Source organism: Eublepharis macularius, chromosome 12, assembly GCF_028583425.1.
Source record: "Eublepharis macularius isolate TG4126 chromosome 12, MPM_Emac_v1.0, whole genome shotgun sequence".
Lineage (NCBI taxonomy): Eukaryota > Metazoa > Chordata > Lepidosauria > Squamata > Eublepharidae > Eublepharis > Eublepharis macularius.
The window spans coordinates 41,787,239-41,800,399 of record NC_072801.1 but is presented as its reverse complement, the minus strand read 5'-3'; the positions used below and the strand labels follow the sequence as shown (position 1 = coordinate 41,800,399).

The 13,161-nt window shown below is 45.3% G+C and overlaps 1 protein-coding gene across 1 annotated transcript in view; it reads left to right on the top strand.

Annotated features, from left to right (window-relative positions):
* The window catches only part of ARHGAP23 (Rho GTPase activating protein 23), a 109,789-nt gene extending 99,771 nt beyond the window's left edge, over positions 1 to 10,018 (top strand). Inside the window, exons 23-24 of the mRNA XM_054993346.1 lie at positions 1,928 to 1,959; positions 3,794 to 10,018. Of these exons, the coding sequence (XP_054849321.1) occupies positions 1,928 to 1,959; positions 3,794 to 4,972 (1,211 nt within the window). The 3' untranslated portion in view covers positions 4,973 to 10,018. The remainder of the gene's footprint in view (positions 1 to 1,927; positions 1,960 to 3,793) is intronic.
* Positions 10,019 to 13,161: the final 3,143 nt, after the last annotated feature.

Sequence of the window (13,161 nt, the reverse complement as noted above, 5' to 3'; positions counted from 1 at the left end):
CTCTGAGGTAGGTTAGACTGAGAGTAGATGACTGGCCCAAGGGTCCTAAGTGAGTTTCCATGTCGAACCCGAGTCTTCCAGATCCTAATTTGAAACTCTCTGACTACTACATTGTGCTGACTTTAGTGGGGTGGCTGCTGTTGAGCAGTTGCAAGCAGCTGGGCCTGGGTGAGGTATGTAGGCTGAGTGGTAGCAGGTCATCTGGGAGTTGTTGGCAGGCCTGACCTCAATGGGTTCTCCCTCAAAGGCCAAAAGTAGCCATAGAAAGGGTCCTGCCCCTCCCCCAGCCTTTTTACTGACAAACCAGCACTTGAACACTGGTAATACTGTAGCAGTTGCCTAGTAATGATGACCACTGAGGGCATTTGTTTCTTGAAGCTGCAGGTTCTGCTTCTGTCATTTAAACCCCACCCCCCTGTACTTTTTAAGAAAAGATTTCAGATTTTTCTGCAAACCTGGGTCTTTTCTCAGTTTTATAGAAAGATCTCTCTTGTCAGTTCATGGCCCCAGTCTCTGGATTTTAAGTATCCACAGATGGGGCCATGTTGGAAATTAGATATATATTTATTCTGATTTCAACCATTTATTACAATCCCAAGAGGTGTATTTGTGAACCCGACAGACGGACCGTCCTTTCTTTGAACTCTTTAATGAGAGAGACCCCCCCAAACTTACTTAAAAAATACTTTGTATCTCAACATTTTGCAACCATCTTCATTTATAAAGCATTTTGATCAGAGCTGCAATGTTCTAAACAGTCCCTTCATTCATATAAGATTCTCTTCCCCCTCCCCTAGCCAACAATCAAATGCTACATCTGCATTATTCGGCTGAGGAGGGGGAAATTACCTTAGCTAAATATCCATCGAAAGAGCCTCTGAATCTGGGATTCCCTATCCATTATTTTAATGCAGTGTTTGAGATGCTTTTCCTCAGGAACAGAGAGGCATTGCATGGCGCATAAATCTTGCATGTCTTGTTGGCAAGAGGACCAGAAAGCTTAGGATTGTTCAAAGTACAAGTAGTGATCCTAAAGGGGTTGTCGAAAGGAAAATTAGATTGTGCATGGACTTGCCAAACTCCAGGTAGGACCTGGAGTTCTTCTGGAATTACAACTGATCCCCAGACCATAAAAATCAGTTACCCTGGAGAAAATGGCTGCTTTGGCGAGTGGACTCCATTGCAGTAGACCCTGCTGAGGCCCCTCCCCAAACCCCAGCCTCCTCAGGCTCCATCCCCAAATTTCCAGCTGTTTCCCAACCCACAGAAAGCAACCCTAGCTGTGAGTTGCATGTGTAAGAGAGAGTTGGACAAGATCTATAGAGATGTACCCAGTACCTTTTCCCAAGGACAAGTTGGATCCTGAGCAGCACAAGCAGAGTCACACTAGAGGAAAGCAATTTTTCCACCAGCCCCCTTCACTGCAGCTTTGTATCCCTCCCACCCCAATTGTGCTGTTTTGGGTCAGTGAAACCCTCCCAAAATATTGCATGGAGTAAACTGGGAGTTTGCAGAAGGGAGGAATCAGCCAAAATCTCCCTTCCCTCCTCCTCAGATGGAAAGGACATTCCATCAGAAGAGTTTCTGCTGCATTGACAGAACAGCACCTTAGGACCCACTCTTAGGTTTATATGTCTATAATTTTAGAAGGTTTGAGAAGCACAGCCTGCCCAGGGGGACAGAGAGCAGGCAGCACTGGGAAAAGTTTGCAGTCTCTCACATAGCCTTTTTTGAGCATTCCCTCCAAAGTGCTGATGTAAGAGCATGAGGCTCTAAGAAACCAAATAAAATTTAACAAGAGGACACTGTACTACATTGTCCTCATCAGCGTCTTCTCCTGGGACAGCTATGCAAACCTGCTGCTTGCTACCCATGTCTTGCCTCTAATCAGTACTCTTTTTTTTTCCTTTTTGGGCAATCTTTACAGATTCGACCAATGGTGGCTCAGCTAAATCAAAGGTAAGGGGCCCTCCTGCAGACCATTATGGTGAGAGGTTGGGGGGGGGAGGATGGGAGGGAGGAGCACAGGAACCTTCCAATGTTGCCTCCCCAAAGCCAGAGGAAGATAGTTTGCACTCCTTAGCGCTTGCAGTCTCTCACTACGCAGATGCCCAAGAGTGTTTGGAGGAGGAGCCATAGTTCAGTGGGAGAGTGGCTGCTTTGCATGCAGAAGGTCCCTTGTTCAGTCCCTGGCACCGCCACTTAAAAGGATCAGGTAGGAGGTGATGTGAAGGATCCCTGCTTGCAATCCTGCAGAGATGCTGCCAGTCAGAGTCAGGGCCAATGCAGACTGAGTGATTTACCCCACCGTTATCTGTTAGCATCTGCAGAGATCCTTGCCTTTGCCCAGTATGCTATCCCTGCTCCTGTTTAAATCCACCACCAGGTAGTTTTGCGTGGTGCAGTAAATGGTAGTGGTTGCAGAACTTTTTGTTTTCAGAAAAGTTTCTGGTGCTTATGGCTGCTAAGAAATATACCTGAAACTTGTAAAGCAATGTCTGCCACCGAAATCTTAGAAGATAGAGAAGCGGCTGAAGAATGTTGTCAGTGGAGGTGGGGGGCACAGTATTGGCAAAACCAGAATAAAATTATGCAAAAGAACAAAGATGGCCAAGTAAATTATGCAGAAGTAGTTAGGCAAAGGTGTTGAATTTTCATGTTGCAGAATTCTGCTTTTTTTGATGTGAAATTTAGAAGCTTGATTTGTACAGTGAATCACCACTAACAGAAGGCATTTCTGCCAACTGAACAGGCCATTCTTGCTTGCCCATCTTCCACTGTAGGCCAAAATAATCCTAAAAATACTGATCTTGGGGACCCCCAGGAACAGCATGAAGGAGACATTGTTGCTCCACTTGTTTTGCTAGAAATGTTCTGTGGGATCCAACCCAGATTGTCCAGGGGCAGCATTTTAATTTTTAGAATACGTACACTACTGGTTATTGCTGACAGTTTCCTGAGTTATTTATTTCTGTTATTTATAGTCTGCCTTTCTCACTGAGACACAAGGCAAATTACACAGTGTAAATCAATGCAATCTACAGAGTGGGACATCTAATAAGCAATTAGGATTGCAGAAACCTGAAACAGCTGAAATGGAGCATGTTAAACAATGTCAAAATCACTTAGTACTGCAACAGGCAGTATATAGTATACACAGCAGTAAAGTCCACGGTCCCTATCACACTTGCCTAGTTCGTATATCTTCCCATTCATTTTTGCACTCCACTCATTGTGAGGTTTGTTTACTGATGTTTAGTGATCCTGCTGTTAGTGACCTGACCATTTTATCCAGAGCAGTGCCTCAGAGGCTGGTTTCTTTTAAAACAAAGGCTGCGGTCTTTATTCAGTTCGTTCTAGCTGGTGATGCCATAAAGACATGAGTGTGAATGTTTTGGACTTGTTCATTTTAGAACTTCTACTAGCCCCTGGTTCTTTGCTCACATTCACAAAAGAGGGTTATAATAATAATAATAATAATAATAATAATAATAATAATAATAATAATAATAATAATAATAATAATAATAATAATAATAAAAAGCCTCTTACCTGTAAATACACTTTCAAAAGGCCAGGAAAGGCATTTATTTGCTAGTATACTGATAGTTAACATAAAAAGCAGTTATAGGGTAGCTAATCTCCCATTTTGTCCCTTGGAAGTGTAAAAAGATCACAGAGTTTGGTTTCTCAAGGTTAACGAGGAAATGTTTAAACAAGGCAATGTGACCAGTTTCCATTGGTGCCTTCCTTTTCTTGACTGATTCCCCTCCTCGCTTTTTTTTGGCGGCAGACTTCGTGGAGCTCACGGAAAGAGCACTGCCACAAGGAGATGCTTGCCATCTCCTTCATCTCAGCCGTTGCCCACAAGAGGAAGAAGCGGAGAGAGGCCAAGCGTTTCGGGAGCAGCACTGACGACGATTCGGAGCACGAGTCGGCAGCCAAGCCGTCCATGCAGGGAGCTGAGGAGGAGGAGGCCAAGGAGGAGCTCAGAGAGGCCGAGAGACTACAGAGCAGCAGGGGCAGATTTTCCATCCCCGATGCACAGAGCGCAGCAGAGTTCACTGCCAAATTGGAAGCAGAGTCGGAAGAGAGGAAGGGGGCAGTGCCCCGCAGCAGTCCGGATGCCCGCTCCATCGTATCAGGTTACTCCACCCTTTCCACCATTGACCGCAGTGTGTGCTCTGAGGTGCAGTCAGTTACAGAGAGCCGTGGGGATGAGGCAGACGATGAGCGGAGTGAATTCAGCCATGTGGAGACAGACACCGAGAATGGCTTTGGGCCAGGACAGGCTGGGATGCTGGTACAGGGCAGGGTAGTGATGGCGGGGGAAGGCGGGACTACTCCCCCTGACAAAGCGCCTCACAACCGGGCCTCCTTCAGCTCCCACCACCTCATGCAGTGTGACACCTTGGCACGGCGGAAACTTTCCCGGCCCTGCCGCAACAGCGAGGGTTCCTCCAAGAGCAGCACTGAAGTCCCAAGCTCCAGTTCACCAGGCAGTCAAGAATCTCTGCAGCCCATGGAGGCCACGGAGATCCATGTCCGGCCTTCCCTCACAGAACAGCTGCGTCTCCGCCTGCGTGGCTCAACAGATGACATGCCAGTGGTGCACCTGCGCAAGCCACACCCGCCTGAAACACGGCGCAAGAAGAACAGCTGGAGGCGCCACACCGTGGTGGTGCCTGGTGGCCTCAAAGACCTCAAGTATGAGTGGAGGGAACAGCATGTATTGGGGGTTCCTGGCGCCTGCCTGCTTGATTCATCAAGCAGAGATCCCCTGAGGGACAACAAGGACTCTGGACTAAGCAGCCTGGAGTCGACAAAAGCTCGGCCTTCCTCGTCTACACTGGGAAATGTGGCAGCTCCCGTTCAGCAGGGGGATGGTGACCAACAGCACCGGAAGAGCAGCTCGGAGGGGCGCTCGGCTCCCCGGCGTACTGCTTCCTTGCGCTTCCACCAATGTCTCTAGGTAGTTCCCTGTGGAAGCTGTTGCTGGAAGGCTGAGAAGGGTCTGGCCGTGCCAGGAGCCCTGACTCCAGCACGAGGATGAATGGGGCAACCATGGATACAGCCTTCCCCTGGAGCTCCCACTGGTGACCTCTGCCTGGACTTTTTTTAATACCTCAAACTTCAGTGGAGGAAAAAGTCTCTTCACACCTCCCCTTGCTTTCTGGTGTCCTTCCCATGGTATTAATTTAATGGCACTCTTACTTTGTGACATGTGACTTATTTATTCACCCTCCCCCATCCCTCTTTCTTCCAGAGTGGAAGCTGACGTAGGTTCGGCAGGAACAGAGAGGCAGCTGGCAGGAAAGTTTTATCTGAGTTTCGACACTGGGCATTTGAGTGATGACGTGATTAACTCCCCCATTTCCACTTTAAATCCATAAATGGCTTTTGGGAAGAGAAGGGAAACAGAAGCCAGAAATGTTCCAAGTTACCCAACAACGTCTCATAATTTCCAACTTTGCCTCTTTTCCACCAAACTACATTGCCCCATTAATGTCCCTGCATGCAGAGGGTTGCAGGTTCAATCCTCAGCATCTCCAGCTAAAAGGTTCTAGTAATAGGTGATATGAAAGACATCGATCCCAAACCCTAGAGAGCTGCTGCCAGTTTGAGTAGACAATACTGACCTCTATATACCAGTGGTCTGACTCCGTATAATTCAACTTCATCTGTGCTTAACTGAAGCCCAAGTGAGAGGTGGGCTTGGAATTCTGTTTGGAGCACCCAATGATTTTGTTAAAAACTTAATTTGTCTTAGGTGCTGGACTAGAGGGAAGCTGATTTGGTACAGAACCTCACCTCTTAGGAGATGGGCTGGATTTCAAACTATCTGCTTCTTGCATTATTTGTCAGCTTAAAACAGTTTTGGGGAGCTGATGTTTGCACTGTTGGGTTAAACTTGGGTGTACCTGTAAGTTTTAGCCTAATGGAGCAAACAGTGGCTCTCCAGATCTGTTTCAGGTTGGGAAAAAAGAAAAAAAAATCACTGGGCGCTCCAAACAGGGAACTCATCCAGTGTGGGTCTTGAGGAGAGACTGCTAGGGAAACTAGAGCAGGCATGCTATTGGATTCACACTGGTGTGTTCATATGATGAAACTCGGTTGCTGACCACTTGCACTGTGTTCGGCCTCAGAGCTCCCCTCTATGGTGCTGCTGGTTTTCTCCCCCCACCCCCGCACCCCCGCCTTCTAATAATATCCAAACTGCAGCCAGTGATCTTAATATTGAGAGGTTCCATAGAACACCCAGTGATACACACTGACTTCCCCTAAGATTATTAGAAGGGGAAGCTTTTCATTAGATTCCTCACCTACCTTATCTAAGCCTCTGCAAGGTTCCTCCACTGATGGTGACCTCAGCTACCATCCTCTTCAGTTTTATGGCATATGTGCACAAGTCCCATGGCATGATCTCTGCCATGGGATCTCTCCAACCCAAACCCACAAAACTGTAGCAAATGCCCTCACCCAAGGCACATGGCTTTTACCTGACTGTTCTATTCCTGTTTGACTGATATCATCCATCCCTCCTCCCCTAAAAACCTCAGAGGCCTATGTCACCTTAAAACCTAGCAGATTTATTGGCCCTATTATAAGAGCTTATGTCACAATAAACCTGTTAGTCTTTAGGATGCCACAGGATTCTTAGTGGTGTTTGCTGCAACAGATTAAAACGTCTATCCTTCCACAGTCCCATATTTCATTCTGCTCTCTGTGATGTTTTCTTCTTGGCAAACTCTTGTATAAAATCTGGGTGTGTTCCTTTGGTTTCACTCTTCCAGTCTACCTGGCCCACTTCAGAGTTGACTGAAGCCTTAACTAAAACACGTGCTCTCTCTCCCTCTGCTCCTTAAGGGCCTGCAGCCATTTTGAAGCTCCACTTTCCATTCAGCTGCTTGGAGGCAAAACTATTTGTGACAGAACAGGCTCTCGGCTCCTGATCTCATAGTCTTTGTGCAAACCATGGCTTATGCAGTGGCTTTGGGAGGTGCACCGCAGACATCCTCCAGTGCTCTGCATTCCACTTCAGGTGTGTGAAATTTGGAGTAGAGAATAACATGGTTATGCAAATTCTGCCCTTGTAAGCTCCCTGTAAGCTCCCTGCAACTTTTTTGGTGCTAAAAGTGAATGTGTGACAAAACCAGTAAGGCCCAAGGAGTGTAAATTTTCCCATGGACTGCCCCACCTTTGCTCAACCCATGATGTAGAGACAAGTGATTGGCACTTTGGGGTTTGTCTGGGTTGTATGTGTTTGTGCGTGGGTGTTTGATAGACAGCAGGCAAGCATTTTTGATTCCCTCTTGCTCCACGGCCCCATGTAGACACATTGTAAGAGCCTTTGCACTGAGAACCCCCCTCCCCCAAGAACTGTGTGCGCTCTTTGTCAGGATTCTTTTTTTCCAGCAATGCCGGCAACAACCAAATCACACCACCTTGTGCTATGCAGTTGTTCTCCAAAGTTCACACATTTAGAAAAAGAAATATTTTGTTTGGTGGTTCATGGTGCTACAGTTCGTTTTTAAACAGTGTCTTCCCCCTTCCTGGCTTCCTCATTGTGCCAGACAGAAGGAAATAAACCAAAAGGCCACTCGTTCGCATGCCAGAGTAGAGTCTCCCTCAATCTCCCACATTTTTGAGAGAAAGGAATCTAGCGATGAGTTTCAGTTTCTGGACATTAAAGCCCTCCCATCAGCTGTCATCTCTCTTTTTTCAAGACTCTCATGTGCTCCTAGACACAGGCTAGAAAAACAGGATTCTGCCCGATCTGTAGCATGTGAACACTGTTGTAGTGTGCAACACGGCAGAATGACAGGGAAACTTTACTTTCATATTGGTAGTTCTCTGTCCAAAGCAATTTTGCGTGAGCCTCATCTCTGATGGCATCCTCAAGTACATACGGCTTTTATATTGAGTTCAAATGAAGGGCTTTGGCCTCCATGCCCTGTCTGTTGGCCCTCAGGGGCAACAGGTTGCACACTGGATGAGACAGGAAGCTGCACTAGATGGATCACTGGTCTGATCCAGCAGGTTTCTTATGCTCATATGACCCTAGAGCCCAATTTCCAACCACTAGAAGGCCTGCTCCTCTCTAAAACCCACAAGAAACCATCATCCGACACTGCCCACATGCTTTCAGGAGTCTTGGTGTGGGCTAGCTCATACATGCATGTTCATGGGTCATTGACTACAGGAAGCTGTTGCAGCTAAAAAGCCACACATATTTCCCAGTGTTGATCTGAGCACAGTGTTTACCAGGACAACTTGCAAGTCAACACATGTTCAGATGGGAACTCACATGTACACATGCTTGCTTGCGTGTGATTAAATCTACTCTGTAAAGATAGTAAAAGTGCAAATTCTGGGCCAAGTAACATTCTTGCAGATGTAAGCATTAATATTTCAATTCTGTTCTTTGCAACCTTTCCTTGAGAGGATCCAGAAGAGGCAGATGACTTGGCAAGCATCACTATTTTAATTGCTTCTGAAAAGGTGCCGTGTTGATAAATACAAAAGAAAAGGATTCTGCCATGGATTCTGCCACTTCCATTGGGAAAAGGGCCCTGAATATTTGCCTTGTCAGGTTTTCCATGCTTGATATCTTTTAATGTTCAGAAACTGATGACTCCATAATTTCAAGAGGGTTCATCTGTTGTAGTAACATTAAAAAGAATTCAAGTGCCACATCTAAAACTAAGGTTATTCTAGCAGAAGCTTTCATGACCTTATGTATTCAGATGTTCTGTAGTCTTCAGATGTAGGCTTCAAAGTTCAGAAAGCAGTGAGATTCAGAATGATGTGCACATGTGCACATCATCCACCTCTGGGGATTGCTTATTGTTACCAAAAACAGGTGCGGTCAGCACAGAGGGGACCAGCTGGAATCTAAAAGCCGCTAAAATGCCACTACGCCCTCCCCACCGAATTCAACAGTTGACTGTTCCAAGGAGATACCCAAATTTTGTCCTAAAGGAGGCAGCACTCCTATGTGGTGTGCCCAGGAGTGGCAGGTTTACATTTGCAACCAGAATCCTGTAGAATCCAAAGTGTTAGTTTTTGTTGGATGGTCTCTGATTAAGAAATTATAGCTCCCTTTGAAATAGCTGGGCAAAGGGTTTTTCCCCTAACCCATCAACATGTCCTGGTCAAGCAGCAGTTGTGAGATGTTTGTCTCAGAAGCTAGGAAATGCCAAGTGAATAAAAATAATACCCTTTACATATAAAGTCATGTGCAGATTTATCAAGTACCTTCTCTGTTACATCTGCTCAATGAATAGTTCTATGATACTCAAAAGGTTACAGAGACCTAAACCTCGTCAGATTTTCAGAACCTTTTCTGCCCTTTGAAGGGAAACTAACTCATACATTAATGGATTCCACAGGATTTCAGCCTGTTACAATTTTATTAGGGCAAAAAGTGTTAGGAAACTGTTAACATGAACGGGGGACATAAGACAAGCAGAGTCTTCTGAGACTTTAAAATGTCTGAAAATGGTCTACAATTTGTGTGACCATCAAATTGGCCGGAAACAAACCAACGGCCCGTTCTCTACACGGGATGCAAATTTTACAGCCATTCCATTGGGGCCTTGAACAGGAGTGGGTGGGGCGTGTCAAGGTGTGGAACGAAAACTGAACGAAACTATTCTACTATACAGTTATGCATTGTTCTGATACTTTTATGCAAATATTTTCTGTAAAAATGTTCTTTTTCACTTTATTTTGTAAATAGAGTTTAAATGTGTAACATATGATAAGAGTTTATAAGGGTTTTTTTAAAGGTTTTTTTTTTTTGCTCCTTTAAAAAACTAAAGTTATGCAACAGTGTTGATTTTTTTTAAAGAAAAGAAACTCTCCAGCCTGCATGGTTTGTCTTTCCTCCCCTTCAGTCTGTTATACAATGTTTAATATGTATACGGTCAGCCGAAGAAAGCCAGACTCTACTTTCAGAATAGCCTCAGAATTACAGTTCTATATATATTGGAAATAAACTGGTTTACTCAGAGAACAGATTTCTTTGCTGCTGTTTTTTTAGTGCTTTCTAAGTTATTGATACATGCCATCGTTTGAAATGTGTCATTGTATTTCTTTCCTGGATGACTGAAATCATCTGACATAAAAAGGTATTTTTCTGAAAGCATAATCCAGTGAAAAGCCTTCATGCTGAATCCACTGCCGAATCCCCCGTTTAATCGTTATACATTGTAATATATAAACTAGCCAGTGAAAGGAGGGGCCAGTTTATACATTACAAAGTCCATGTGGCAGGCACAAGCATGAGAATTTTGAGTCAGATGTGTGCCTGCAGTTCCGTGCTGGGAACTCAACTTTCGGGTGTTAACAGGCCTGATTTGGACTGGTACTGCAGCACATGAGAAGGGGCTTCAGCCTTCCCTTCATGCAGTTGACCCGAACTGGAATAGCTCTAGGGAGTCTGCTTTTTGCCCCATTGGGAAAATGGATGTCTCACCATCAGTACATGGAAGTTTCCCCAGTGGGCAAAGATCAGCTCCCCTGGGCTCTTTCACACCTGCAAAATAGTACCGGGGGTGGGGTGGGGCTTTTCCTCACATGCTTTGGTCATGATCTGGGTCAGGGTCCTGCACACCTGGGAATGAACAGCACACTCCTAAGCAGGATATCATCCTCTTAAGCCCATTGACTTCAGTGGACTTAGAAGGGTGTTGCTCTGCTGTGGACTGCGCACTGTCAATTCCTAGCTCGGCGTGTCTAGGACACAATTTGTACTGTGTGTGAATTGTATAATGCCCCCATTCTGTGCCCAGAGTTGCTGAATTCTACAGAGGCTTCAAATTTGAGAACAGACATCTCACCCTGAGAATACCAAGCAATACGATAGTTTGTTAAAGAACGATACCAGATACAGTCTTAAGGAAAGAAGTGTCAGCAGGGATGGGGGGAGAGTATTTTTTTTTATTAAAGTCAGACACTCTGATAAGAAACAAAGGGTAAATTAAAGAGAGTGGAAAAAAGCAACCTTAATTCATTTGGAATTTTTGACTAACAGTGATCACATTTTTCACAGAAGAAAACATGGCATCCATAGAATTTATACATAGAAGTCTAACTACAGATAGCAGCAGAAAGATTTACAAAAGTTACAGTTTTGTGTTTGTTTGTTTTTTGAACTGTTGGTTTTATCATCAATTCCAGTGTGGTGTTGATTGAATCCAGTCAGCTTCCCCCCACCCCACAAAAAACAGTTCACAGTAAAGATCCATGCGAAAGAGACATAAAACATCAGCAATCCTCCCTACACAGTGTCTTAAAGCTTTCAAATGTTCTAAAAACTTTCCTTAAAACAACATCCAGACGAGTAAATCAAGGCCTGTGACATGCAGTGGTGATCGCTCCCCCCTCCAGAACACACGCACGCACGCATCCCAAAAACACATGCATAGCTTGGTGCTTTTTGAAGCTTACATTTATGAAAGCTTTTAATTTGTAAATCTTTTAAGGAAAAGTCAGAACAAAGTGTGGGCTTTATGTATATAAATTCTCTCTGATTGTTGCTCACACAGTAGCTAGATGACGCTATGGCAATGACACACACACATTCTCATGCACACCAACAAACATTAAAAGAACAAAAGACAAAAGAAAAGGAGTGGGGGGGGGGAATGGCCCAACCTAAGTCAGCTACTGAGACAGCAGTCACCCATGTCCTCCCAAATCCCACTTTAGCTAAGAAGGCCTGTCGTTTGCCTTTACCGTTGTTTAGTTTGCTGTTTTTTAAAAAGTGTGACGATGATTGCAACTACAAAGTAAAGAGAATCACATCTGTTGATTGTGAGGTGTACACAGCACACAGGCGCAATGTGCTTTTGACTCATGAGGTGGGAAATCTAAACTGCAATGCCTCCAGAAGCTGGATGGACAAAAGGAAGGATTTCTTTACTCAAAGGGTAATTAAATAGTGGGAGGGGCTGCCACTGGATGTAGTGCCAGCCATAAATACAAAACGGGATTAGACAACAGCTGCTAGCCACGGTGAGATAAGGCAGCCTCCATATCTGGATGTAGCCAACCGCTGAATTCCAGTGCTAGGAGATAACTGGGGGCAAGGCTTCTGTGCTAGGGCTGTCAGTCCCCTGGTGGGGGCAGGGGAGCCCCCCACTCCCAGCCTCTGCCCTGTGCTGCCACTCACCTGGCCAGTGCGGGGAAAAGGCCCAGGAGACAAAAAACTTCCCAGGCCAGTGGGCTGTAGGTGCACTCCCCACAAGCATGACATCACTTCCAGAAGGGATGTCCTTGTGCCTGCTGGAAGCGGAAGGAGACCTGGCAACCTTACTTGGTGCCCTGTTTCTTGGTGCTGCAGGGCAACTGGTTGACCACTGTGTGAAACAAGATGCTAGACTAGGTGGGCCACTGGCCTCTTTTTACATACTAGAAGGACAGAAGACCAGACTCTTGCATGAGGCTCATTGAAAAGAGGCTCCTCTGCCTTCCAATGGGGCTTTTGCAAGCAAATGTCCTGCTGGATTCTGCCCTATGAATGGGATCTGCCTGCCCTCTCTGCAGCCCTTAATGGTAAGCAAAGGCTGTTCCCTAAGGCAGTTCAGCTTGCCACACGGAAAAGATTCCTCTGCCCAGGCAGTAGGGAGCCCCTACATGGTAGTCTGTGAACAACCTGGCATGGTTTATGCACTGATGCCACAGTGTTCCAGTGCTGGTTTGTGGCTCCACAATAGAAATGATGGATATGGGTCGTGTCAGAAAGAATTTTAAAATAATGTATATACTTGACTCCCTGCCAGGTTTCAGCAATACTGCTATACCAGGTGCTCTCAGGCCAGCTTTGTTTAAAATGAGTGAAAGTAAACTCGTAATGTATCTGGCTGTGATGTCTTAATGGAAGAAACATTACAATATATACAAGAAGAAAGCCACAAAAGGTTACGGGCAAAGAAAGTCTCTGGCTTTGCTTTTAGCATAAAAAGAATCGAGAGCAAAGAAATGGAATTATTTCACATTGGCCAGTGATTATTTCTCTGAATCCACTTGCATTCACTATGCATTGTGAGAGTAGGGGACATGATGCTATAAGCTACTTTGCATCCCCGTCAGGGAGAAAAGCAGGAAATGAACTTCTGAATTAATATAAATCAATATTGTGCTGGTTAGGGGTTT